Source organism: Alosa pseudoharengus, unplaced genomic scaffold, assembly GCF_046254945.1.
Source record: "Alosa pseudoharengus isolate Yale_2024_CS ecotype anadromous, Long Island Sound unplaced genomic scaffold, YU_APseudo_1.1 YU_APseudo_1.1_scf_12, whole genome shotgun sequence".
Classification (NCBI taxonomy): domain Eukaryota; kingdom Metazoa; phylum Chordata; class Actinopteri; order Clupeiformes; family Clupeidae; genus Alosa; species Alosa pseudoharengus.
In genome coordinates, this window is record NW_027468587.1 from 28,667,092 (window position 1) to 28,694,591 (window position 27,500).

The window sequence follows — 27,500 nt, forward strand, 5'->3', positions numbered from 1 at the left end:
CTATCGAATGTGAAAGTACTTATGAGCTATGAAATAGGCAATTGGTCACAGATTTAACTCATTAGCTTCCCCAAGAAAATGGAGTTGAGATATATCACATTCAACTGTGCTATGCAACAGGAAGTATGTCTACTGTGAGCGGGGTGGAGCGGGTGGTCATGCATTTGCACAAATATACAGAAAGTAAGACAAATGCAGAATTACTGAAGCAGTGTGTCTTTTTGTGTCCTGTGGCAGAAGTGGATCCTGATATCTACAAGGCAAAGACACTCAAACCCTTTCTGTACCTTTCAATGCAAATGCAGTGCTAGTTTTAGAAAATATCAGTCACTGACAGTGATCCGCAGCATCGTTCTACTGCTTTTAGCAACACGATTCGTCATGCTTGCTACCCATTTATTAACGTTCAAGGGTTTTCCCTCTTGTAGTTAAGAGCCTACATGGCAAACCATAATGTCTTGAGTTTCCATTATATGTCAAAAAAACACACTGCTCTTGAATTAGCTCGGCCTCCATTAAGGCAAATGTTCTTACAGTATGTTGCGGCTGTTAACTCTGGCTCTGCTGCTCTCCTTTATCCCTTGGCCTCTCTGTGTGGCCATGTTGCCCTTGTGTGCTACAACCTCCATTACCAATTCAGAGAGCTCTCTGATGGGTGACAAAATCTTATTTTCAAAGTATTGATCGAAGGGGGCGAGCATAAAAAACACTTGACCAAGACAGATCTGCTGTCATGTATTGCCATCAGAGACAGACCACTCCCTCAAAGACCTTCAGCTGCTCTGAGTGTCTTTGTGTGGTTAGCCATGCATTACAGACTATAAAGAATGGACTGACAGAGATACAGGAATTTTAACTTATAGTAATGTATGTTGCCTTTCTCTATAGATTAAAAAAATCTCTGTTTTTTCCCCCCACAGACTACCAGTGACAAAACTGGCATCTCAAAGAGGTCCAACTCTTTGGATTCAGACGGTCCGGATCTGGGGAAGAATGCCTTGTCGACCAAAGGGGAGGCTTTGCTCACAAACCACCTGCTCTCCCACAGTGCTCTCGACAAAGAGAACACGTCCACTTTCAGTGTCCGCGGCGATAAGCAGGAGGTCTGGGACTGGCCACCGGACCCCACCGACGCCCAGCAGCTCTCCCACCTGAGGGCCAAGAGACGGCCCATCGTCAAGACGGGCAAGTTCAAGAAGATGTTCGGCTGGGGCGACTTCCAGTGCAACATGAAAACAGTCACGCTCAACCTGCTCATCACCGGCAAGATCGTGGACCACGGCAACGGCACGTTCAGCGTCTACTTCCGCTACAACGCCACAGGCCAGGGCAACGTCTCGGTGGGCCTGGTGCCGCCCACCAAGGTGGTGGAGTTCGACCTGCTCCAGCGGGTCACGGTGGACGCGTCCGAGTCCAAACTGTTCAACTGCCGCGTGGAGTACGAGAAGGTGGAGCGCGGCGCCAAGAGCTCGCTCTGCGGCTACGACCCGTCCAAGACATGCGTGCAGGAGCAGACCCACAGCCACGTCTCCTGGCTCTGCTCCAAGCCCTTTAAGGTCATCTGCGTCTACATCGCCTTCTACAGCACCGACTACAAGTTGGTGCAGAAGGTCTGCCCCGACTACAACTACCACAGCGATACTCCTTACATGCCCTCGGGGTAATACCTCTGTGGGGCCAGGGAGAGGTCAGACTAAAGAGGTATTAGGGCGTGAAGACTGATGACACATTGTGCAGTGATGTACAGTATATATTATATATTGCATGCAGAATATTTCTGTTGTGTGAGTGACTTTTTTGGAAGATATTTAAAAGACAACATTTTGTTTGGTTGTGTGCAAGGCATTAAAGGATGAAGTCAGTTTATGGACAAAAATATCATATCAGCCTGTGTTGGGAAAGTGCAGTGAAGGTGCTCTAAGCTTCTTAGCAGCTGTGTTTATGTCTGGTATCAAATGTTACCCGATTCTTATTACTAAAGTAGATTACCCATGTACAGCTCTCTAGTGTTTATGCTTTAACTAAACTGAGTTTAGAAAATAATCCAACACATTGGCAGCTTTATGGTGTGTAACTGTTAATATAGGAACTTGTGAAACTTATGAACATTATCATAGTGTTGGATATGTAATTACAACAGGAGGTTCCATGTGTGATTAAAACTGAATGCTAGATATTATTCACATTTGTTTAAATTAATGTTTAAATCATTCCACCAGAAGATTCCACCAAAAATACCTAATTGTCCACGCTGGCTGACAGGCTGGCATCTATTATCTACTACAGTGTATCTTTTCTAAGCACACTGAATATGTTTATTGTTGGGGATGCTGGGTCCTTCCTTTTCTTTTCTTTCTTTTTTTTATTTCCTTCAAATGGTCAAGGATGAGTTCATTCAGTTATATTATGTTGTTTCTAATGAAATGAGAGAAGTAGTCAGTGGATTCTAAACTTGAGTGGTGACCATGAAAAGCACATATCTGTCACAGATTTCAATCTGATGGTTGCTTATTGACCGAGGATCTGAGACAACAAATATAAACATAGAAGGCAAACAAAAACACTGTATAGCCTATTTGACACAATAAGGATTATCTCTACCTATTGGGACATTTGTGTCGGGAAGTTCTGAAGTTACATTTACGGCCTGTAATTGACTGCCAAATGCATTAATGAATCCTGGGCTGTTAATTTTCACTGGTCTATTCAAAAAGGGTTATTACGGCTCTCAGAAAGAGACATGCAAGGTCTTGGACTGTCCGTCTTTCGCATCACGGATTTAAAAAGAAAGTTAATGAAGCTATGTAATTGGTATTGCTGTCTTGACAGCATTTATTCGCTGATGAATCTGTGGGTTGTCATTCTCCAGGGGAACAAATTAAAAAGTCACTGAAGATAAGAAAATGCCATTACTCAATGTCATCTCCCCGAGGCTACAAACATGTATGAACACTTACGCATCAATTATTTCAAGAGACACACAGGGGAAATACAATACACAGTCGCAGAGCATTAGGTAAATGCAAAATTAAGAGCATAACAATGGAACTGTATTCTCTTTTGCATGTAATGCCCGTAACTCAGCATCTCAGGAGGGAAGCAAGCTATATGGCATAGCAGACTCTGCCTCTTCATCTGTGGTCATGAGCAGCAAACAACAGAGTGGTCCTACTTGGCATGTGTGAAGCATTCGACATTCAAGTAACTGCTTCCATCCCAAGCAAAGAGCTTGTGAGTGGAACTTCCATTCTGACAGCTCCAAGAGTCCAAGAACAGTGTTCACACGTCAGTGACGGCACGCTGTCACATTCCCCTCTTAGATTAGACCACCTTCAGCACATTGTCTCATCATGAACTAACCTGATGAGCTGTTTTGTTTTCGCACATTGTCATCTCCGCTTTATGAGATTGTAAAAAGTTTGAGAGGACATTGGAGCAATGCCGTCAGTGAGCGCAAATGAATGCATGCATGGAGAGTGGCTGTCCACGCCGGGACGATACTTGTTATGTATCGTCCCATTCGGTCGCATGTGTAAATTTAGCAGAGGTAAAACAATAACATAAAAACTGGATTGAATTGGTGCACTCAGGCACACTCAGAGTGGCATTTCTCTGCCTCCACCAACATGCTTAAAGCTGTTAACACAAATGTAAAGCTTAGGTGAAAAAAGCAAGGTGATAAAATATGAATGGCTACACAACTCATATGATTTGAGATTACGATTAGGAATGTTGAACGGTAGAGGAAGTAGGCCTAGTGAATCTGATGAAAATCTCTGAGGCATTTCCCCATCTCCTCTTAATCCTTATTGCTTCACATAAACAGCAGTGCGCTTCCACCCCCACGTGCATCTTTTGGGTCCTAATGAGGGGCTTAGCATCTACCTCTTTGAATTGAATTTTGTTGGAATGGTTACAATCCAGTTAAGCCTGGCAGCAAATGGGCTTTGGGGGCCAGAAAGTTACACTCTAGCGCCTGTATAGAAATAGGCTTTGCACCAGTATGTGATACATCAAGACAGCTGTATGACTATACGTTGTCATGTCACAGTCATGGTGTTAAGAAATAAGATCATGTGATACAGATATTCCATTAAAACAAATAGCCCTGTATATATCACTCGACCTAGTCAGATGAAAATACTACATTAAAGACGCAAAGGGTTTTAGACTGATTTACTGGCTGACAGGGCACTGAAGTACCTATGTATAAATTAACAAGACCATTTGTCTGAGCGGTATTTTTTTTTATTAAGTCTTTTATATTTTAAATTTGTTTTGATTAAGTTTATTATTACGAAGAATGTAACAAATTATTTTTAAAATTAATTGTATTCCCAATAATTAAAGAAACATATTTTGGATTATAGATACTCAGAGGAAATGAAACATTTTACATACAAGTAAGGTCTTGATTATACTATGTAATATAAGTTATATTCTTTCCCACACTCCCTCTCTCTCTCTCTCTGTGTCTCTCTCTCTCTCTCTCTGTGTTGTGTGTGTGTGTGTGTCTCTCTGTGTGTGTGTGCGTGTGTCTCTGTGTGTGTGTGTGTGTGTATGTGTGTGTGTGTGTGTGTTTCAAGAGATTCTTCCCACTTCCGAGCATCCAGCTCTTTAGCACAATCCATCAGCATACATCAGCAAGATGCCCCATTCATTGCCCCATTCATTTCCCACCCATACATACATCATTAGGCACTGAATACTGTTTCTGCTGAAATAATATGATGATAATGTAGCCATTGATAATGACCAATTTGAACCACTGATTTTAATGATTTGAACAATTCATCTTAAAAATGTCTGTACTGGTTTGTGTCATTCAATTTTAAAGCAATTAGCTGAACTGATCACACAACCCAACTTCTGTCACCTTTTATTCGACCTCATACAAGTATGACACATTTGTGTTGCTTCTGATGAATGGAGCCGGTGAAAGAGAGAGGGAGAAAGAGAGAGAGAGAGAGAAAGGTTCTTCTGTATCATCACCTTGGGAGCACCTAAAGGTTCTTCTGTATCATCACCTTGGGAGCACCTAAAGGTTCTTCTGTATCATCACCTTGGGAGCACCTAAAGGTTCTTCTGTATCATCACCTTGGGAGCACCTAAAGGTTTCTGGCAGTATTGAGCCACCGTGTCCACCGTTGGAGCACCTCTCGAAGGGCAGAACACCACACACAGATCAATGCTGCCATAGATTTCTCCAAAGACTTGCACAGTATGTTGCAGTGAGCCACGACAAAACAGAAAATCAATCAAATATCTATATTTGAAAGAACATACATGCAAGACAGGGGGGCTGCAGCAAGCAGTACCTCAAATATATATATTTGAAAGAACATACATGCAAGACAGGGGGGCTGCAGCAAGCAGTACCTCAAATATATACATTTGAAAGAACATACATGCAAGACAGGGGGGCTGCAGCAAGCAGTACCTCAAATATATATATTTTAAAGAACATACATGCAAGACAGGGGGGCTGCAGCAAGCAGTACCTTATTCGGGTCCAAGTGCCCACAAAATCTGGGTTTGAATCCAACCTATGGATGTTTTTCCAGTCCCACCCTACAGTATCTCTCTCTCCTGCTGGCTTCCTGTCAATCTTCACTGTCCTATCTACAAGCCGAAAACAGTTGGGACATTGTGTAAAATATTAATAAAAACAATGTAATAATCTGCAAATCTCATAAACTCATATTTAATTGCAAAAAGGACACAGACAACATATCAAATGTTGAAAATGACAAATTTGACTATTTTATGGAAAATATATGTTAATTTCGAATTTGATACCAGAAACATGTTTTAAAAAAAAGTTGGGACGGGGAAACAAAATGCTGGAAAAGTTGTGTAATGATAAAGAAAACAAAACTAAGAATGTTTCACAACTAATTAGGGTAAGTGGCAACACGATTGGGTATGAAAAAGAGCATCCCAGAGAGGTAGGGTCTCTTAGAAGGAAAGATGTAGGGGTATTCATCACTCTGCATAAACTTGTGTGCACAAATGATGAAACAATGTCATTTCAATGCTTCTTACCATGAAATTGTGACGTATTTGTGAAATCATCTACAGGACATAATATTAATTATAATTAATTAATCCATTAATATATGGATAAAACATTCAGAGAATCCAGAGAAATCTTTGCAAACAAGGGATAGCGCTGAAAAACACATTGGATGGCCGTGGTCTTTTGGACCTCAGGTGGCACTGCATCAACACCAGACCTGTCACTGTATGGGCTCAGGAAAACCTCTGATAACCATTATATGTGCACAATTTGATACTTGCAGCCAAAATTGTAACAGCAAAAATTGTATTGAGACATGATACAGAAAATACCACCCTCTTATCTGGGCCTGAGCTTGTTTAAAATGGACTGAGGTAACGTGGCAAAAGGTCCTGTGGTTAGACCAATCAAAGTTTGCCATTCTTTTTGGAAATCATGGACTCATCTGGGCTACAGAGGAGAGAGCCTATCCAAGTATCCAACCTATCCAACTTGTTTTAGTGCTCAGTTCCAAACCCAACATCTATGATGGTGTGGAGGAGCATTAGTGCCTACAGCATGGGCATCATGCACTTTTGGCAAAGCACAATCAATTCTGAATGATGTATACAGGTTTTGAGCAACATATACTGCCATCCAGGCAATGTCTTTTCCAGGTACTACCTTCAATATTTCAGTCCAGGTGCTAAAATGGACTGTCTGCAGTCCAGATTTGTCAAATTAGGTGCATAATGGAATGAAAAACATGACTAAGAATACCCCATACGGTTGAGCAACTGAAATCCTATATTGGGGAGTAATGGGACAACATTTCATTCTGAAAACTGTAGCAAATGGTCTCCACAGTTCATAAACATTTACAGAATTGTGTTAAATGAAGAGGTGAAGCAGCACAGTGGTAAACATGCTCCCGTCCCAACTTTTTTTGAAACATGTTGTTGGCACCAATTCAATATTAACATATATTTTCCATGAAATAGTCCAAATTTTCATTTTCAACATTTGATATGTTGTCTATGTCCTTTTGGCTGCTAAATATGGGACTTGTATATTATCACATTCTGTTTTTATTTACATTTTACACAACGTCCCAACTTTTTCTGTTTTGGGGTTGTAAAATGAAGGCAAGAAGACCAAACATATACTTAAAAAAACAGACAAAACAATGCAGCCGTTAGTCACCCCTCCATGTTAGGTCAGTATGATAGGCCTACTGTACATCCTTTGAGTCACGTTTACATGTAGTATTTAATTCTGGACAACTAATCTATTACACAGTCAAACCCTATAATCTGTGATGAGTCAAAACATTTGGTAAAAGTCATAGCTTGGAATTATGTTATGATAAAGGTAAAAATGCCAAAAAATATACTTAAAAATAGAATGTTCAGGCAAGACAGCTCTTTTTATATTATGATGACCCTTTAATATGGTCAGACATCTTTAATTTCTAGATGATTACAGTAATATACATCTGGTATATAGCTTTAAATAATTTGATAACTAACTTCTTTTATGGAATTAGGATGAACCTGTACGGAAACATGAATGCCAGAAGCTAAAAAGAAAGTGCTTTACAGACCGCAACTGGACATTTGCTGTCTTGCAGGTTATGTGATATGACTTAGGCTTATCTGAAAACATGAAAATAGATTTATTCATCGTCAAGATTGATCAGAAAATTGAGTCTATAGGGGATATGGGTTGTGAACGTATAGATGGAGAAAAGTCTGCCGTAAATGGAGGCAGGAGTGTAGATGTACATGTAGCCTACGTATAGGACAGAGCAACTGTGAGAGTGTCTGAATGTGTGAGTGTATGAATGTGCAAGCGGAACGTGTTGGAAGGTGTGACAATGACAGAAATCTTCAAACCTACAGAATATAGCCCACTCCCACTCCAGGTGTAAGCAATTGTAATTAACAACTCTGCAGCCTCAATGCATAGCCGTGAAAGACTGCAGAGGGTGCAGAGGATTGTCATATTCTGTACACTTATAGGGCTTTTCTCCTGATATTATATGGTTACTGTTAAAAAGAGAGTAAAGGAGAACCTGAGTGTTCCCTGCTAATCTGTTACAGCACATAATATAAAGACAGCAAGTACAAGGCAAACATCGCAAAAGGTTGACATAGTGTAGTGCTGCCATCTGCTGGATACCATTCCAGTCACACAGTGCTGCCCAGACTTGTTCTTACAGTAAAGGTGGGGTAAGCAATGTCGAGCAATTAATAAACATGTAACACTTTTGTAACACTCAGCAAATAGGCTACATCCTCATGATCTGCTAGCTCTCAATTCTCTGAGTAAAAAAAAATTACTCATACACAGTCCTGGCTCCGTGAACTGGAAACAAACAAATGTGGGAAGCCTGCCCTCAGACAATAACACTGTGTGGAGTTTCTTGGGGAGCACTGAAGGGATGGGTGAGCTACCTCTCTAGTGTGTTTTGTTTGGTCTTTGGTTCAAAAACTGTATAATGTAAGTTGCTTTGGACATTAGTGTCTGCTAAGAAACTTTAAACAAACGTGATGTCATCCAGCATCACTCACCCTACCTTTAATGGCTTAAAATTTCACATTTTTGAAACAAAATAGATGGAAATTAACAAATGCTGGAGAATAATGTAAACATTACCAATCCCTAAGGTGAGACAGGCCTCAGATTTTCCCACCTGCAGTTTACTGTTGGAAGGTCAAATGATGCGCTTGAATGGATGCTTTTAGTGTGTCGTGTAGGCCTACCTCTGAAAACGACCTTAGGGACTTTGTGCACTGAATGGTAAAACAGCTAATGTAACATCGCCTGCTTTTTCTGAACATTAATATACATAGATTTGTATGGTCTTACAGCTGTTACAACATATACTATACATACTGAACAATAACATTGATTACAGCAGACACTCGGATATTCTTCTAGATTAATTATTTAAAAAAACAACCTAAGCAGTGACATAGACATACCGAGGTGAAGTTAGTTTGATATTTGATATAGCCAACCTCCCACCAACACCCCCAGGCACCCGAGGCAATGCTGACCAATTCTGTTTGCACACACTGTATGCTTCACCTGTGATGAAAGTGAGGGAGCCTTATGACACCCCTAGTCATAACTGCATTCCCAGAACTTCCCACCTTTCTGAATTAGCCTCACTGTCCATATAGGGTCTAGACGCCCATTTCTCCCGGTAGCCTATATGCTTAGGTTTCCAGGGACCCGAACCCCCAGCCACACCAACAGACAGGGACTGCAGCTGTCATCAGCTTTTTTTTTTTTTTTTTTACCATTTTCCTGCACTCCTCACACAGTTTGAAAACAGGGGAAGCCAAGGAGATTAGTCAAAGCATTTTAGGATGGACAAACAAAATAAATCAGTTCTCCCCTGAGAATCATCTGGTTTTCTCAACTGAGAGTTTAAGATCTCTTAAGGACCCTATTGATCCAACAGAAAGCCGTACAGTGTGTAGGCCAACACCTTTAAAAAAATGTCCAGTTTTATTTATTTCCAGTGACAAATCCGTTATAAAAACAACTACAGTTATGGACAAAACGTATAATGCGCCTCATGTCCAAAACATTGAATTTCCTGCATTAAACCGCAAATAATTCCCCAGAAACTGCAGGTTTGACATTTAAGAAATGCAGTTAGGCTATATTGTAAGGATGACGCAAACCTTGGCCTATTTGTTAGTGTTAAAGTCAGAGGGCCAATTCTGAAAAGGGCTTCCGTTAAGACTTTTGCGGACATGTTTTGGTACAAGCTGACACCCATATAAGATATTAGGGTGGTTGTCAAGCTGTGTGACTTGTACAAGCAATTTCAGGCCAATTTTTTTGTTTCCTGCTCAACACGACATGCCAGCAATAAATGTTGAATATCTCCACAACCACAAGGACCATATACTGTACATAAAAAAGGTATCAAATGAAAGCTAACACTCATGGGCTGTCTGCAGAAGTGTCAGAATTGACATTTATTGTACAGTGTAAGAGACAACAGAACTAGAACATGAAAAAAACAATCTCCGCCTAAAGAGAACCAGTTTTCAAAGTGAATATCAGCTTGGAAACATAACATAGTATCCCAAAACCTCTATCAATCAGTACCCCTATCTATGGGAATGAGTCAAGCCAAATTAAGCTTGTAGGGGGAGACTGCACAAGTTATAATTCTTTAATGTCAAGGCGGAAATGTAGAACTGTAGATGGTGGTCTATGGTGCTATTTTACTTCATTAATGTACCAGGTTGTAACACAAATTACATTTAATTAACATATGACTAGTTATTAATTCCATCCTAACATTACTGGTCTCTCACTTCTTTAGGGTTAGGGGTAAGTAACTAGTTAGTAGTAATAACTATATAATAGTCATATGGCAAAGCTATGTTTTTCCCCATCCAAGCAATGACTCCCAGGTAGGCAGCCAACAGAAGGCACCCAGGGACCATGTCCATGTGCTCAGTCTGAGTCCTGGTCAGGGACACAAAATAAGAGTTTACTGTTTTGATAATGAATACCTTCCCAATACAAAACATGCATGCATGCATCCAAGGGCATAATATAAATCTAATCTACAAAACAGGAAAAACAATATCATGCCAAATAATCTGAAACAATATAGTTGCTAGCCTAGAAATCTAGACACATCCTAGTGGCTAGGGCTAGTCTAGCAACTCTCCGTTGGCTTGTGAGCTGGAAAAATTAAACTTCTATCAGGCCAATCAAATCGTTAGGCGGGCTTAATATAATGATTGATGAGTTGCAGCGGTTTGGCTTGAATTCCCTGCTACTTGAAAACAAAGAAGATGGATCTTGCTGTTGGCGAATAGCTTGACACCAGTTAAGCTTTTTTTAAGTTGGCAAAAGTTTGAACTAGCCAACTAGCTCCGCTGGTGGGAAAATGCATGGGACTCGTTCTAGCGCTGTCCTATTGCGTGCAGAGGGAATTTGAAAGACAACCGATTATCCCGCCCCTCGGACTGAGCCCTGCGAACGGTGAGTGCCCAGACCCTACATTTTAATGTGGGTCTGGCTCGTCAGGCTATATAGTTGCATATAATGTGGCAAAACTCAATAATAATGATGTGAGTACCTGAGTATTCTTGCACCGAGCTGCACAGGCACATCCACATGCCCCACTACAAAATATTCCACTTTTTTGACATTGCCTGGTACTGTACTGACTTCCACTTTCCTTGCATCCACATATCGTCAGATCTAAGCACCTGGCCTGTACAGGTTCTTTGGTTAAAAGCTGGGGGACAAGCATTCCATCCTTCATGTGCCAATCACAACTGGTTATATAAAGCAATTCTATTATATATATATAAACACTTACAGGACCATTTTAAAAAGCTCTAGTACAATAAGAATAAGTGCATCAGTGAGTGCTGTTTTTTAAACAATCGAGAGTCAGTTCTAGTCAGGTGGTAAGTGCTAGGATCAGCAAGACTAGTTATTACTACTAACTATTTACTAACCCCTTACCCTAAAGAAGTGAAAGAGCAGTTATGTTAGGATGGAATTAATAACTATAGTGATGATATGTCAATTAAATATAATTTGTTCTACAACCTGGTACATTAATGAAGTCAAATAGCACCATAGACCACCATCTACAGTTCTACATTGCTGCCTTGACATTAAATAATTACAACTTGTGCAGCATTGCACTGTCTCTCCCTACAAGCTTTAAACTTGGCTTGACTCATTCCCATAGATAGCGGTACTGATTGATAGAGGTTTTGGGATACTATGTTATCTTTCCAAGCTGATATTCACTTTGAAAACTGGTTCTCTTTAGGTGAAGGAGCAGGAAAAAATCAGCTTGACAAAGTAATGATCATGCTTGCACATAAATTGGATATTGCACATTTGCCCAAAATTACAGTAGGTAACATGGAAGAAAATGAAAGCACTTTGGGGAAAAAATCCGCTTTTACCACTATATATAGTGGTAAAATGGACAAAAAATGTTCTAAGCTGACAACCTGGCTAAGAACACATGTTAAGGGGTTAAATATTAATACTGGATAGGTTGTATGCTTGTACCAAAAAGTGTCCGACAGAGTTTTAATATCAGTTTTGGCCCCCTGACTATTAGGGCTGTCTGTGCTTGCTTGGTCAATATAGTGACTGGTCATTTTGGAAATAGTGTGGTTGCCTACTTATGATTCTTCCGTTTGCGATAAGATCTTCGACTGTGCTGACAGCGATATCTTACCAAATCGTGTTTTGCTGCGTTCCTATGGAGGTGTGTCAGGCGAGCCTATCTAGTGGTGTTCATCCGCGTACTGCATATGACGTCAGACATCACTCTACAACACGGATCTTTCATTGACAGCAGCAGCAGCCGGCAATATAAAGATTCCCGTTACCCTGCATTGGTAGAACAAATACTTCATATTCATCAACACCTCAATGATATTAACAGCACACGGTAGGTCCTTTAAAATTGCCATCTGCTCGTTTTTACATAGACCACAAGCCTGTGGCTGTTCTAAATGATTTCCCTGCTTGTATTGTATCAGGGTGAACCGATGTTTATTTTGGCGTGGTGAAGCCTACAAGGAAATCCGGATGTATTTGACCATTAGGACTATATTGTTAGAGGTAATGTTAAGCTTCATGATACATAGCCTATGCTTGCGTGATGTTTTCGACGAAGACTGAGACTGCTCATCTCATCACATCGGTAGTGACACCACGGAAAGGGAGTCGGAGAACGTATCGCCCCCTGAGTCATAAAGGCTTGGGCCCAGACCACCGATACGATTTTTATATTAATCACTCGTAGGCCTACATGCTGCGTTGATGGTCATGTGATTGGTGGATGTTTGGTGCTTAAAATAACGCTATAGGTCCAGTTAAGAGGTTTGTAGACAGTTTTCTAAGCTTACTGTTAGGCTACAGTAGCTGAATGTAGGCTATTTATCTTGTTGTGACAATAGTTCAAAACGCTTGTTTTTTTTATAAATGAATTTCACCTGTGTTGTCTGTAATAAAATGCTGATTGTGAAGGTCGTTTGGCCCTAGCCAATGCCAATTAACATGCACAATATGATATGTAGGCTAAAGGAGAGCATTGCTTTGACCTGCCTGTTGATGTATGGCTTATGGCTTATGGTTGTGTTCACTAGTGAAATTATTTGTTGTGTGTGGTCCATCAACTCCCAGGAAGATTTGCTTAACTAATGATTTGAACTGTCTCACTTACAGGTAATTCTAAGTCATGGAGGGGGGAAGCTAGTGAGTGTAATGATCTACAATCATGTTGACTTCCATGATTAATGTCCTTTATGATAGCCTAATAACAGGTGTAATTAAAAGCATGTGTTTCTTTTCAGTGGATATTCGCGGGACTATTTTGACCGCTTTATTCAGAGCCAGGACTCATCTGTAGTGAACAAGTTCCAGCAGAAATACTGGAAGACAAAACAGACACTCATCAAAGTGACCGGGAAGAAAGAGGACGAACATGTGGTGGCCTCAGATGCAGACCTGGATGGTAAACTTGAGGTAGGAGTGAAGGACTCACTTAAAACTCACCAATAGTTTCATGTCATCATATGACTCTGTATTCAGAGGTTATTATGTTATCACTACTATCTCCACTACTTGTACAGTTGATATGATTGCTGTATGTGTAAAGTCTTTAGTCTAACTAAATTAATGTACTAATAGGGATGTAACGGTATGAAAATTTAACCTCACGGTTATAGTGACCAAAATTATCACGGTTTTCGGTATTATCACGGTATTTCTAAAAGTGTGTTCAATATCAAAAGCACTGATAGGCCTACACAAGCTGAAATAGTTTCAAAAAGTGTCCCGTTCACTTTTTTCTTAATTGGCTATGTGCTTATAGCTTAACTTACCCTACCATAACTTGGAGTTTGCTATTTCTGTTATTTGGATGCATTGAGTGAGAACAAAGTAAGCGTTCAAAATAAAACTTTAGGCTACTGTATTCTCCTGATAACGTGAGTGGAATGGATTTAATGAGGACGTTAACATAAAAAGACGCAGAGTGGCTACATGATACAGTGCACATTTTGCGGTGAAAAAGTTCCGTCTTTTAAAATCAGGTGTAGCCTAATCCGAATCGTAGTTAAAACCATCAATTAGACAACAGAATCAGTAGGGTACCAGTTTTGTTCCATTGTACCAGGCCTACTGTATGTCAAAAGCAGGCTTGGATGAAGCTGGGAAGGATGAAACACACGGTTTCCACACCGCGGTAATCAACAGTGATAATCATGATGTTTGAAATGAAAACGGTAATTATTATCGTCAACATTTTTATCACGGTTTACCATTATACCGGTAATCGTTACATCCCTTTGTACAGTACTAACTAGGCCTACACAACAATTCTTTAGTCTAACTAAAACTAATGTAGGGCCTACTAACTAGACCTACACAACAAGTCTTTAGTCTAACTAAAACTACAGTAATGTAATAACTAGGCCTACACAACAAGTCTTTAGTCTAACTAAAACAAATGTACTAACTAGGCCTACACAACAAGTCTTTAGTCTAACTAAAACTAATGTACTAACTAGGCCTACACAACAAGTCTTAGGCCTACACAACAAGTCTTTAGTCTAACTAAATCTACAGTAATGTAATAACTAGGTCTACACAACAAGTCTTTAGTCTAACTAAAACTACAGTAATGTAATAACAAGGCCTACACAACAACACTACACTTTACTCATTGACTGACTGACTTTACACTTTGCCCAACGGGGCTCATAGTGTTTTATATTCAAAATTCAGATTTTGATGGGTAGATAGGAATCTTCCTCTGTTATCAGCACAGTTGTTAAAAAGTAGGACTTTGGGTCTGAGTACTGATTAAGAGGGATAGGGATGATGACAGGATTGTGCCTTTGTGTTCCACTCTGCAGGTGTTCCACTCAGTCCAGAGAACATGCATGGAGCTTCTCAAGGTGATTGAGCAGTACCAAAGGAGAATCTGTAGTAAGTAACATAGGTAGATGCTTCATGATTGTCTGAAATCTGCCAGCACTGATGGCTATAGCATAGTAGCTGAATATGTTGACTATATAGTTGGATGTAGAGCATACTCTGTTTTGCATACTTCTATTGATTCTGAATATGTTGGGCACCTTTTTTGCAGTGCTGTCCCAGGAAGAGAATGAGCTGGGTCGCTTCTTACGCTCACAAGGGTCCCAGGACAAAACCAGGGCTGGGAAGATCATGCAGGCTACAGGGAAAGCTCTGTGCTTCTCCTCTCAGCAACGGTCAGTCAAAGTCCATGGTCTAGATTCACCATGAGCTTACAGTAAAAAAGTCACTCATGGTATCAGTTAAGTAACAGACAAATACGAGGACATTTTCACCAGACATAAGCAAAGTGATTGACAAACATTTAAGTATGTTAAAGTAAAATATTCAAGTGATCAAGCTCTTCAGCGAGATTAGTCTCTTTTCAATCTGCACATGAGGCCTAGTCATCCAAACTGATTGTGTTTTTTTCTTTTTCTTTGCTTTCCTATTGAAGAATGGCACTGCGTAGTCCACTGTGTCGGCTCTACCAGGAGGTGGAGACGTTCCGCTACAGGGCCATCTCGGACACATGGCTCACAGTGAACCGCATGGAGCAGTCCAGAACAGAGTACCGCGGAGCCCTGCTGTGGATGAAGGACGTGTCCCACGAGCTGGACCCAGACACACAGAAACAGATGGAAAAGTTCCGGAAGGTACCGCAGGCTCTCCGTAGCCTTTATGAGTCATATAGGCAGTGTCATGGAGGATATTTCACACAGTGACATACAGTTTCACCACTAGAGGGCGCAGTGAACTTGTATATCAGAATATCAGTATATTAGTGTTCATTACTTTGTAAACAGTCTAGAGGTTTATCTGCAGGTTTGTATTTCATTCTTCATTGCTGCGTGACATTATTACACAAACGTCAGTAGTGTCTGCCTTCTGCCAGAATCTTCCCTCTCTCGTTTTTATTGTCTGCTGCCCCACCAGGGACATTTGAAATGTCAACAAGTGCTGAAATTCAGCTGTATCTCTCCAGGTGCAGGCGCAAGTTCGGTTGACAAAGACAAGTTTTGACAAATTGAAGAATGACGTTTGTCAGAAAGTGGATTTACTTGGAGCTAGTCGATGCAACCTCCTGTCACATGTCTTAACAACCTACCAGGTACATGATAGACTCTTGTCAGCTACTTATACTTCACTTCATTCCAGTTTCTCATTCATTCAGTAGGTGGTTATACTGTGTAGATGTTGTTTCACAGTATAGTAAGATCTTGGCCTATTTCATTTAGATGTTTCTTATTTGTTTACTTTTATCTGAACCATAGACCACTTTGTTGCACTTCTGGGAGAAAACATCCCACACTATGGCAGCCATTCATGAGAGCTTCAAAGGGTGCCAGCCTTATGAGTTTTCAACACTAAAGGTGAGCAAACACTGGGCTTTTCACGGTCTAGTGTAGAACATTGAGGCTCCTTGTTTGACTGTCTATTATGTGATTGTGAGGTTTAGGACACGGAAGCTATGCCCACGCATGCACACATGAAGTATGAAGATGAAATACATCTACTCTTGAAATATAGGCTAGCTAAGACCAAATAATGCTCCCTGTGGCTTCAGAGCTGGCAAGAAGTGAAAGAGACTGATTCACATTTTTCCGGAAGACTCTTCAGGACCCCATGGATCAGCTGTCCAATCACGGGCCAAAGAAGAGAGAGAAGAAGAGAGCCAAGGTCAAGGCAGAGGAGGGGGAGGCCAATCAGACTGCAGATGACCTGTATGTCTCGGGACTACACCCTTTACACACTACAAACTGTGTTTTCATCAAGTCTTTCTGGACCTTAAAAATGGTTATCTAACTAATTTTGGATTGTTTCCTCACCCCACCCCCCCATCCCCCAGCCTGGTTTCGGTAGATGACGAGAATCATAACGAGACAGGTAAACCATGAGCAGCCCTTATTGTTACTAATCAAATACAGGTAAACCATGAGCAGCCCTTATTGTTACTAATCAAATACAGGTAAACCATGAGCAGCCCTTATTGTGACTAATCAAATACAGGTAAACCATGAGCAGCCCTTATTGTTACTAATCAAATACAGGTAAACTATGAGCAGCCCTTATTGTTACTAATCAAATACAGGTAAACCATGAGCAGCCCTTATTGTTACTAATCAAATACAGGTAAACTATGAGCAGCCCTTATTGTAACTAATCAAATACAGGTAACCCATGAGCAGCCGTTATTGTTACTAATCAAATGGAAGTGGTACACACTGTAAGGCCCATACTCAATTTCACTGAGCAAAATTGCACAACAGTGTGCATGACAAATGACAAAATGTTACATAAAACATTGCATACACAAATTTAATTTCAAGCCTTTCAGCATTTGCCATTGCTAGGCATACTGGTTCAATTAGCAATTATCTAGTCTTTCAAACAGGTGCTCTGCCTTTCTGGTGCAATTTCCTTTCTTTGCTACCTTGTTGATGATTGACCTTCGTTGTATGGCACGCCATGGTGCTCTCACAGGTTTTGATGACCTGCTGTGTGACACTCCAGAGAAGGACGGCATTGCCCTGCTGAATGAGATACTCAACAGCACGTCCCTGGAGGAGAGCGACTTCTCGCGCGAGTGGCGCGACGTGTTCGGAGAGGGGGAGCTGACCGATAGCCCGTCTGAAACGGGACAGTGCCCGTCTGAAGACCCCGCCTCCTTCTTCCTTCCATCCCACCTGCTGGACCAGAACATGAACAGTCTCCAGTCTCCCGCCACAGGTGAGAGGATGACCGGCACAGGTGAGAGGATGACTGCTCACCTGGTTGAGTAGTTGAAATGCGTAGAGGTGGAGGAAGTGATTGCCTTGCTGGGTTGGCAGTTGGCTGGCAGCTGGCATGCCACATTAAACAAAATCAGGTTTTTTGGTGCCCTAAGTGAAGCACTAAGGCATTTTCTGTGTGTTCACCTTGTTAGACAAGTTCTGAACACAACGTTCTTCATTCATTCAGTCCTCCATTCATCCATCCATCCAAAAACCTAATGTACTATTAGCCTACTCTGAATTACTCCTGTGCATGAAATGTGCCATAGAAATAAACTTTCCTGACTATACTGTCTGTAGGCATGTGTGTACTGTATGTATTTATGTACATATGCATGTATGTGCATATGTATGCATGTATTTGTTGTTTTATTTTCCTTTTCCAACATAGGATACCACATTTGAAACCATTTAGTTATATCAGAGTAAGGTCTTCTTGACATGGGATTAAGTTAATGTCTCAGCCACTAAATCAATTTTTTTGGCCAAGCTGAACTGAAACATGCTTCCTGCCCACTGGTTCCTCATTCTCTAGATTGGGCCATGGACATTCCACAGCCCGTCTCCACGGCGGCGGAGCAGTCATCTGGAGCCAATCAGAACTCCTCCAGGCCCGCAGCGAGAGGTAGGCCTTTGCCAAATGTGTAAAACATTGCAATTAGTATCACAGGAGAGAAGTCCAAGTGTTTAAAACCGAGCCACTTTTAAGCCACTGCAATTGAACATACATTCCAGATGTGCTGAGAAAGTAATAAGACCCAAAGTAGGGTTGTGGTTTCATTCTGGCTAAGTTTTCGGGCCTAAAATGCTTAATTTACAGAAATGCCTGAAAGCTCCAAGGACCTCTCAGCCTGGTTCAACCTCTTTGCTGATCTGGACCCCCTCGCAAACCCAGATGCAATTGGGAGAACAGACAAGGAGCAGGAGCTGATGAATGCCTAGATGCTTCCGTACAACGCTCTGGGTTACTGGTCAGTCAAACTGTTCAGGTGGCATAAGTTAACACTATCCCCATCAGACCAACTTACCAACTTGTGGTCAACCAAAGGATTATGACTTTCTGTTGAACTAAATGTTGATTGCGTCGTGTCATGTTTGTTTCTCAGTGCCATTTCTCCTGTTTCTACTGAATGGCATACAGGATGTAGTCTTAAGCCATTGCTATTTAAATATAGTTGAGAATAAGTTGATTTTGATTTAAGTACATTTTGTTTGTGTTCTAGATGTACTGCATGCCTCATGTTGTATTTCACATTTGTATTCTGTTTGGGACACTAATAATTATTACTGATGACTGAAAACTTCCCATGATGGTTTGTGGAGTGAGAAATTCAGGTTAAATATCTTGCAAATTATAACACCCTACAAAGACAGATGTAAATGACACATTTACGATATGCCCTGCCTGTGAAATGAGATGGATATCCATGTGGGACTAACACTTACAGGGCTAGCTGCAACAGTATGGTATAGGATACTACTCTCTCTCACCAGGCTGCTCATTTGAACACAATATTTCCCTCCAACTATACCAGTGGGACTGGGACAATGAAAAATACAGCCATACGTATAATATGGTTTATGGACAAAATAGAACAATTTTCAAATAGTTTAAAACCACATTTTTTACTTTAACAAACCTAAATTATTTAAACAGGTGCTGCACTATATATATGCCTTAAATTTGCGAATGGCTTCACCAAATACGTGTTGAATAAATTAAACTTTTCTGACTTAAAGGATTTTAGTTTTTGTTTCGTCAGTTTAGCAGAAGCATATCTAAGTGCCATTAACAAAGCAGATATCTCATAGATGTTTTATTTACATTCACAAATAACCACAGAATGTTATTGCTACGGTCTATGTGCAATACTCTCTTTTCATAACCATTCATTGTGAGTGTGTCTGTGCATGTCAAATATTGTATGACATTCTTTACGGTATAAATAAAGTTATGAAACATTCTTTATGGTATAAATAAAGTTATGAAACAATCTCATTGCCTGATTTGTCAATCTTTCATTCAGCCTGCCTAATGTACTGTACAGCTTCATAAACAGATTCGACATGGGGCAGTCATGGGGCAGTCGTGGCATACTGGGGGGCAGTCGTGGCCTACTGGTTAGGGCTTTGGGCTTGGAACCGAGGGGACAACCAGTAGGAACAGCTGAAGTGCCCTTGAGCAAGGCACCTAACCCCTCACTGCTCCCCGAGCGCCGCTGTAGCAAGGCAGCTCACTGCTCCGGGTTAGTGTGTGCTTCACCTCACTGTGTGTTCACTAATTCACAGATGGGATAAATGCAGAGACCAAATTCCTTGTACAGTATACACAAGTATACTTGGCCTAGAAACCTGATTTACATAATACCAAATAGGTGAGCAGCAGTTGTGGCAGTAACAGTAGTAATAATAGTGTTTTAAATACTCCAAAACAAGATAAGTCTGCTCAAATTTGACATCCAGAGACAAACGTGTGTGGCTACAGCTTTGTTGCCTACCCTTTCGTTTACGGTTTAAAGGGATACATTCATACACAAATAGGTCAGGTTTTGAACGTTAAAAGGAAAAAAAGTCCACCAGGAATGTTCGCCTTGGTTTGTTAAAGGCTTTATGCTCAACATACCATTAATCTCGCTTCATGTTGTACCCACCAGGTAACCAGATAATCAGTTGTTTAGAGGATATGGCATAAAAATAAACTTCTTTTTGAGAATGCTGTTTTGATCATACCTTTATTAAAAAAAGACACCACAGCTATTGTGTGGAAAAATACATTGCAGCAATCTCATAACAAACAATCAACACATACACCAATTTAAGAATTTCATAAACTTCCAAAAGGTCAAAAATAAATATTTTTCTTCTATGCATAAAGATGCTTCCCATGTTAAGTAATAGCATTGGTCCAATTGGGTAGATTTGGTTTACTTGGAATGCTCTAACCTTTTATTCTCATGTTATTTTAACGATTATTTCACAAGCTAAGGTTAAGTGCTCACTCTGATTATCTGATTACATTTTGTTTAGAGTAACTATGTGATGTTACTTTAAGGGAGTCACTTGTTTCAATAAAGAACACAGTTTACCATTAAGTCTTTTTGGTGGCATGTATTAGATATAAAATAGCATATTATGTGTACCGATACTCAAATGCTGGCAAGCATTCAGACATGCTGGATCCTGGTGATCAACAGGCTTAATGACAAATTCACCAAACCCTCAGCACATTTGGGCTGTTAGTGTGTCCACTTGGCCCTCTATGTGTGCCTTGCTATAATATGTGCACAGAAACATATATGCCCCAAAACACACTCAACAGTGCAGGCGCAAGTGGCTACAAAGCCCATACCATATTTCGGCTCCAAGTGTTCAAGGGGACCCAGGTTTGAATCTAACCTGCAGCCATTTCCCCATCCCATCCCATCTCTCTCTCCCACTCACTCTTCACTGTCCTACCTAAAATGAAGGCAAAAAGACCAAACACATATTTAAAAAACCAAACAAAACAATGCAACCATCCGTCGCCCCACTGTATTAGCACAGTAGGATACATCCTTTGAGTCACGTTTACATGTAGTATTTAATTCTGGACAACTAATCTACTAGACAGTCAAACTCTGGCCTATAATCTGGGATTAGTCGAAACATTTGGCAAAAGTCTATATATAAATAGCTAGGAATGAGATTATAAGCCATTACACGGTGGAAGTAGACAACTTGTTATGACTGACTAGGCTACATCTGGGGTTGGCACCCTGGAGTGCAGCGGTTGAGATTGTATTTAGCTTAAGACATCAGCGTCAGTCACGTTTCCATGGGGACAAACACTGCACAATAATGGAGACATTGTGATATAGTAGGTCAAAGGGAAAAGGCGTCGAGTGGAATATTTTCCAGTGTAATTGCAGACACAGCTCACTCTGATATTCCGTTCCAGTTAACCTGAGGACACATGCCAACGCCTGGAGGAGGATACGGACTGTACTGACTGTTAGCTTACTACTGACCAACTGACTACAGCTCCATCCATTTAGCATTCTGTCCAAAGTTCAGTAACATACCTGGAGCTGTATGTTTTATTATGGTTCCTGAGGAGCCATTGAGTTCTAAATGGAAAAAAAAAATCACCAAATGGCATTGCCATACAAAAAAGCTTATACAAATATTTGAGTTTTAACACCATAAATCTGAATTGGAGAAAACTGACTTGCTGACCATGTGCCTCATCCCCATTCCTCTTGGAGGTTCTACAATGTTTAAACTGCAGGGTTTTTAAAAGGGGCCACTGCAGTGGTAATAGTATCTAGAGTTCTTAAGAAAACCCTGGTTAGGGCTAGAGAGAGAGAGAGAAAGAAAGAAAGAGAGAGAGAGAGAGAGAGAGAGAGAGAGAGACCAGTAGCATCCACAGTGATGACAGTGATTCCAGTCAGTGATCTTTTCCATTTTAAAATCTCATCCATGTGCCCCCATCCGTAGCATGGTCTGTAAAACAAGGCCTCGGACAAGGGTCTGGCCCCTGGGTCTGGTGCGTTCTGGCAGAAGACAAAGCGAGACGAACAGTCGCCCGGCGGCAGAGCGCCTCAGCGGGTCCCAGGGCCCGACGGCAGTGCCCGGTCCCCAGAAGAAGGGGTGGCACCTGGGACGCGGTTGGCCATGTGGAAGCCCACGGCTACGGCAGCCGACCTGGGGGGCAAGAGGACCGGGCAGGGCATCTTGACGGGGCAGAAAGCCGAGCCAGTGGGGATGAAGTTCACCTTGTTTTTATCGGGGCAGGAGAACAGAGGAAAGCCACTGGACCTGTGAAGAGGAGGATGGGAGATTCAACCACAACTGTGTACTGTGTACTACGTACTGGCTGCTTGCTACACATACAGTACATACTTTAGGTCTGTTGTTTCTAATGTTATTTACATTAGAGCACAACCACCCACCCTCACGGCCCCATTACTACCATTCCACTCTGGGTAACGAGCTCCTCACACACACTGCTGCTACTGCCATCTTCATGTTCCCATGTTTCTTTCCAATGACTCAAAGACATGATGTATTTAAATGCAAATTACATATCAGGGCAGTTAAGCATGTGTGTGTGTGTGTGTGTGTGTGTGTGTGTGAGTGTGTGAGAGAGAGAGAGAGAGAGAGAGAGAGGAGGAGAGATGAGAAGTGAGAGAGAAAGCATGCAGGAGAGAAAGAGGGAAAGTGAGAGAGTAAATCCTGTGGTTCAGGGGTATGCTAAAAATGAAGCTGCACGATGCAGGAGGTACAGGAGGGGAATATCTTACACCGTCTCCTCGAAGACCTTGACCTTCTCACAACCCTCGGGAGGCTCGCGTTTGAACATGAAGCTGTTGTTGGGCTTGGGAGAGGTCGCATACTTGGGCAAAGGTGAGCCACTCCCACTATCTGTCCGTGACAGGAAGAAAAAAAAACACAGAAGCCAGGCATGTTAGCATGAGGTGTGCTGTAGTCTGCAGACATCTAGCAGTTCTCTCTCTCTTTTTCTCTATCTCTCTCTCTCTCTCTCTCTCTCTCTCTCTCTCTCTCTCTCTCTTTCTCTTTCAGTGTAAGTATGCAACTTTATCTGATTGTCCAAGCTGAGTGGAACCCTGACATACTGGGGTAAAATAAACACGCAGCTCCCCTGGATCGTCAGGGCAATCAGCAACCCCAGCGATAGGGAGTGTTTTCATTCCTCTGCTTTATCGTTTCTCTATGAAGCGCTTCACACAGCCGTGGAGTGAATAAAGTAAGGAGTTGCCATGAGAAATGACTGCGTAACAGTTCTTAGTTGTTTGCCTCAAGCTGTAAAACACCAGTACTTGAGATCAAGTCAAGTCATGCAGCTAAGAGGAAAAACATGACTATGCACAGATCAAGAGACCACATACTGATATATCAGATTAATAAAATCTTTAAAAAAATGAATCATTGAAAGCTCCTTGAGCAACTTTTTGAGCAATGTTGCTGGGGTATCAGTTCCATTTATTCTGATAGGATGATCATGACAAATTGCCTATTAGTGATTAAAGTTCTCCAAAATAGAAGTTGTTCTATATGAATGGGAACATGCCAGATCCACAATAATGAGAAACACTGCCCAACAACATTTCTCAAAAAAGTTGCCCCATGGATCATCATCAGATGAATCGGCAACTGAAGAATGCAGAAGTATGTAAAGCTGTCTTCTTATTACATTTTTTACCCCAAACTTCAGTCCCAGTGATTCTACCCATTTAAAATGCATCCAGATGCAGACACCACTTTCTCTAACAGAAAAACATCCTTACTGCCAATTACAGAGAGCACAGTAAATGGTGTATGAATGGCAGCTTAGCTTGAAAGTCTGATGCTTTGTTTTCAAGAGGATACGATGATGAGATGACATGTCTATGACCCCATACGTTAGCATCTATTCAGTCTGACCATGGTGCATCCATCACCACATAACGTGTCTTTTTGTCTGGGGAGCGTGGCCGTGTTTACAGGAGGCCAGACGGCAGCTGAATAGGTCTGTGTGACACGCACCTTTGTCCTGGTCCTCCAGGAGCCACGGGCTGCTGGCCTGGGAGTCGGGGGGCCCCGTGGGGGAGGCGGAGGGGGAGTGGCAGCACCACGGGCTGGAGCAGCAGCTGGACACGGCCAGGGCGTCCGCACTCCGTCTGCTCCCACCGCCACCGCCACCGCCACCGCCACCGTGGCTGCTGCTGCTGCTGCTGCCGTGGAGATGCAGGGGGAAAGGGGCCCGTCGTCCATCCTGAACCTCCAACAGCTGGTGAGGGGAGGATAGGGGTGGAGAGAGAGAGGGGGGGGTTGATGGGAAAACAAGAGTGTCAACTCACGGTTGAGTGGACAGTATAGGACACTTGGGCCTGTGTGTGTGTGTATGTGTGTGTGTGGTGTGGTGTGTATGAGTGTGCATGTGTGTGTGTGTGTGTGTGTGTGTGTGTGTGTGTGTGTGTGTGTACGTGTATGTGTGATCTATTGTGTGTTTGTGTCTAACAGAGCAGCATGCACAGTGTGTGTGCATATCAGTTTGTACAGCCTAATTCAGAGTGCATAATGGCTATGGAGATTGAGAGAGACAGCGCATCAGCAGCAAGTGCCAGAGACACATCAAAAGGCAGCCGCCACGTACCGTCAGGTCCTCCCTTTCCCACTGGTCGTTGATGAAGACATTCTCCAGCTCATGGTTGATGCCCTCCGTGTAACTAGGGGCTCTGCACGCCAGGGGCTTTGAGGCAGTAGAAGGAGCTGGTGCCTTTGTCTAAGACAAACCAAACAATCAACATCAACAACAACAACATAACCATCATCATCATCATCATCAATAACAACAACAACAAAAATAACAACCATAGGAAACAAATGCCTCACTGACATATAGCTTTGCCTTTAGCACTGCTGTAGAAGTGATATCTACAATACTGTAACTATAGCCAATAAAGGAGATTAATATGTGACAATAATTGTAGATAAGGGGCACTATTGAAGCCGAGGTATCACTCATCTGTCTCACCCAGTCTGTGTGTGTGTGTGTGTGTGTGTGTGTGTGTGTGTGTGTGTGTGCGCGTGTCAGTCATTGACCTTAACGTGTGTACACAGTGCACCTGTCTGGCTTGTCTGTCAATAACTAGTTAATTCATCGCCCCCTCAGAGCCTCATAACCAAATTAGATTCCAAAGGATGAGGAAACTTCCATAGTAAACTTAATAGCAAATCCAGCCAAAATGCCACACGCATGTGTGTGTGTGCGTGTGCGTGTGTGTGTGTGTTTTCACCTGTGAGCATGTAGCGTGTGTGTTTCTACAAACAATGTGGCAGTGTGTGTGCAGCTATTGAAATGTGCGTCCAAGCACCTATTGAAATGGTGTCAGTTGCAGTGCCCCATGAAATTCAGTGTGCCGGTGATTCAGCACATCAAATTTTGCAAACTTCGAACACAAGATATTGGCACATGCATGTCTTGAGACGGGGGAAATGTCAGTTCCAGTTCCTCCTAAAGATGGAATTTCATGAAATATGGCATGCATCTGAAGAATAGGGTAGTGTTGAAGCATATTAAACCTCATTAACTTTGAACCTTGGCACATATTTTGTTTTGGCCGCTGAATTTTGTTGAGTGAGCCAAATTAATATTAAGGATATGTAAGCAAATGCGACCAACTGTAAGCATACCAAATGTCAAAATCCTAGCTCAAGCGGTTATTGAGATAAAGACCCTTTCAATCTGTTCCTAGAAGGTTTCCGGTGGAAAATAACTTGAATGAAAATAAATCAGACTAGCGTATTGCTTTACAAAATGTCAACTTTAAAACTTGTTTTTTAATCTTTTGTTTGTCGCCAGGTTACCATTAGTTTATTTTTTGTGCCACCGGACATGCCTTAAGAACTCACATGTTTGTTAATGCAGTTAAAAGGATCTATATAAATATGTGCATTGCACAAATATGGACAGAATTTCACAAAACGTTACGTGCGTCCAGAGATTTTCGAAGTGACCCAACAATTTTGTGTGGTTCACCCCTTCTTGCTACAAGATATTGCTAATTGAAGTGCCCGATTTTTGCATGAGGCTTACCACAAATAAGCTAGCACACACACCCCCATTCTCATCGACGGGACTGAGGTGGAGCGTGTCACCAGTTCATTTATATCACTGCAAACCATTCCACCTTTCTTAACTGTATTTGTCTACGCTGCACTATACATCTCATGCTGTTTACAGTATGCTCCACCTGCATATACTGTGTATATCACATCGCACTTTTCTGCACTTTTTTGCACTTCTGGTTTGACGCAAACTGCATTCCGTTGTCTCTGTACTTGTACTCTGCACAATGACAATAAAGTTGAATCTAATCTAATCTAATCCAATACGGTTTTTGGACTTGGTTGATGTGCCTCCTTGAGAACGGCATACCAAACCATTCCGCAAAACGTGGTCTACCTGGCTTTCAGGGGCCCTACATTGGAGGGAGTAGCCCCCAGAAACCACCTTATCAGCCTAGAGGGGCTACATGCCCACCAAGTTTCATGTTTGTTTATGCAGTTGAAAGGATCTATATAAATAATCAGCACAGCTGAAAAAAATCATTGGTGCCCCCCTGCCCTCCCTCGAGGACTTGTACGCTGGTAGGACCAGGAAGCTGGCAGAGAACATCATCAAAGACCCCACACACCCTGCATATACCTTCTTTAACCTCCTCCCCTCTGGCAGGTGCTACAGATCCCTGCACACAAAAACAACCAGACACAAGAACATCTTCTTTCCCTCTGCCATCACTGTACTGAACTGCAGTTAAGTGGGGTCATCCCCTCCTTGGCCATTCACCCACTTATCCCTCACATTACATACCTATCATCCCAATATGCATCTTGTACACATTACATACATTTGCACTATTACTTCTGCAATCTGCACTTTATATCCACTCTACTTCACGGGTACTTGATACTATGCTTATTTGTATATTGTATTTTGTATATTATGTTAATATGTTGTTATGTGCCTACATGTATATTGTTGTCTATATTGTACAGTATGTGTCTTTATTACTATTGTTTATTGAATGTTTACTACTACATGTCTGTTGCACTACTACATGTCTATTTGTTAAATGTACAGAGTT

General features: G+C 41.7%; 3 protein-coding genes across 7 annotated transcripts in view; 2 read left to right on the top strand and 1 right to left on the bottom strand.

The window, feature by feature from the left end:
* The first annotated feature begins 125 nt into the window (after nt 1-125).
* On the top strand, nt 126-1,664 carry LOC143119656 (neurexophilin-1-like). The gene is made up of 2 exons (XM_076281275.1): nt 126-134; nt 921-1,664. The coding sequence occupies exons 1-2, from the start codon at nt 126-128 to the stop codon at nt 1,662-1,664; spliced, it is 753 nt and encodes a 250-aa protein (XP_076137390.1).
* A 10,677-nt stretch (nt 1,665-12,341) lies between these two features.
* Nucleotides 12,342-19,867, top strand: ica1 (islet cell autoantigen 1). Of its 4 annotated transcripts, none has more exons than XM_076280669.1 (13): nt 12,342-12,464; nt 13,244-13,273; nt 13,372-13,543; nt 14,938-15,010; nt 15,171-15,294; nt 15,555-15,753; nt 16,083-16,208; nt 16,372-16,470; nt 16,709-16,821; nt 16,947-16,984; nt 17,582-17,827; nt 18,407-18,496; nt 18,692-19,867. In XM_076280669.1, exons 2-13 carry the CDS (start codon nt 13,257-13,259, stop codon nt 18,811-18,813), a joined length of 1,419 nt encoding a protein of 472 aa, XP_076136784.1. In that variant the 5' UTR covers nt 12,342-12,464; nt 13,244-13,256; the 3' UTR covers nt 18,814-19,867. The 4 variants fall into 4 exon arrangements, with proteins under 4 accessions (XP_076136784.1, XP_076136786.1, XP_076136787.1 ...); XM_076280671.1 differs by having other exon boundaries at nt 16,718-16,821; XM_076280670.1 differs by lacking the exon at nt 12,342-12,464 and adding an exon at nt 12,567-12,898.
* Nucleotides 19,868-20,586: 719 nt separating this feature from the next.
* LOC143119288 (glucocorticoid-induced transcript 1 protein-like) overlaps nt 20,587-27,500 on the bottom strand; it is a 28,028-nt gene continuing 21,114 nt past the window's right edge. For both annotated transcript variants that reach the window (XM_076280677.1, XM_076280676.1), the window contains exons 5-8: nt 25,007-25,135; nt 24,397-24,640; nt 23,154-23,274; nt 20,587-22,668 (exon numbers count right to left, since the gene is read on the bottom strand). In XM_076280677.1, the coding sequence (XP_076136792.1) occupies nt 22,452-22,668; nt 23,154-23,274; nt 24,397-24,640; nt 25,007-25,135 (711 nt within the window). In that variant the 3' untranslated portion in view covers nt 20,587-22,451. The remainder of the gene's footprint in view (nt 22,669-23,153; nt 23,275-24,396; nt 24,641-25,006; nt 25,136-27,500) is intronic.

Bases quoted from the DNA above. Each gene is read 5' to 3' on its own strand.
- ica1 (XM_076280669.1), top strand. The intron at 15,754-16,082 runs GTACCGCAGGCT...GTATCTCTCCAG, and splicing joins AGATGGAAAAGTTCCGGAAG to GTGCAGGCGCAAGTTCGGTT. The intron at 16,209-16,371 runs GTACATGATAGA...TCTGAACCATAG, and splicing joins ATGTCTTAACAACCTACCAG to ACCACTTTGTTGCACTTCTG.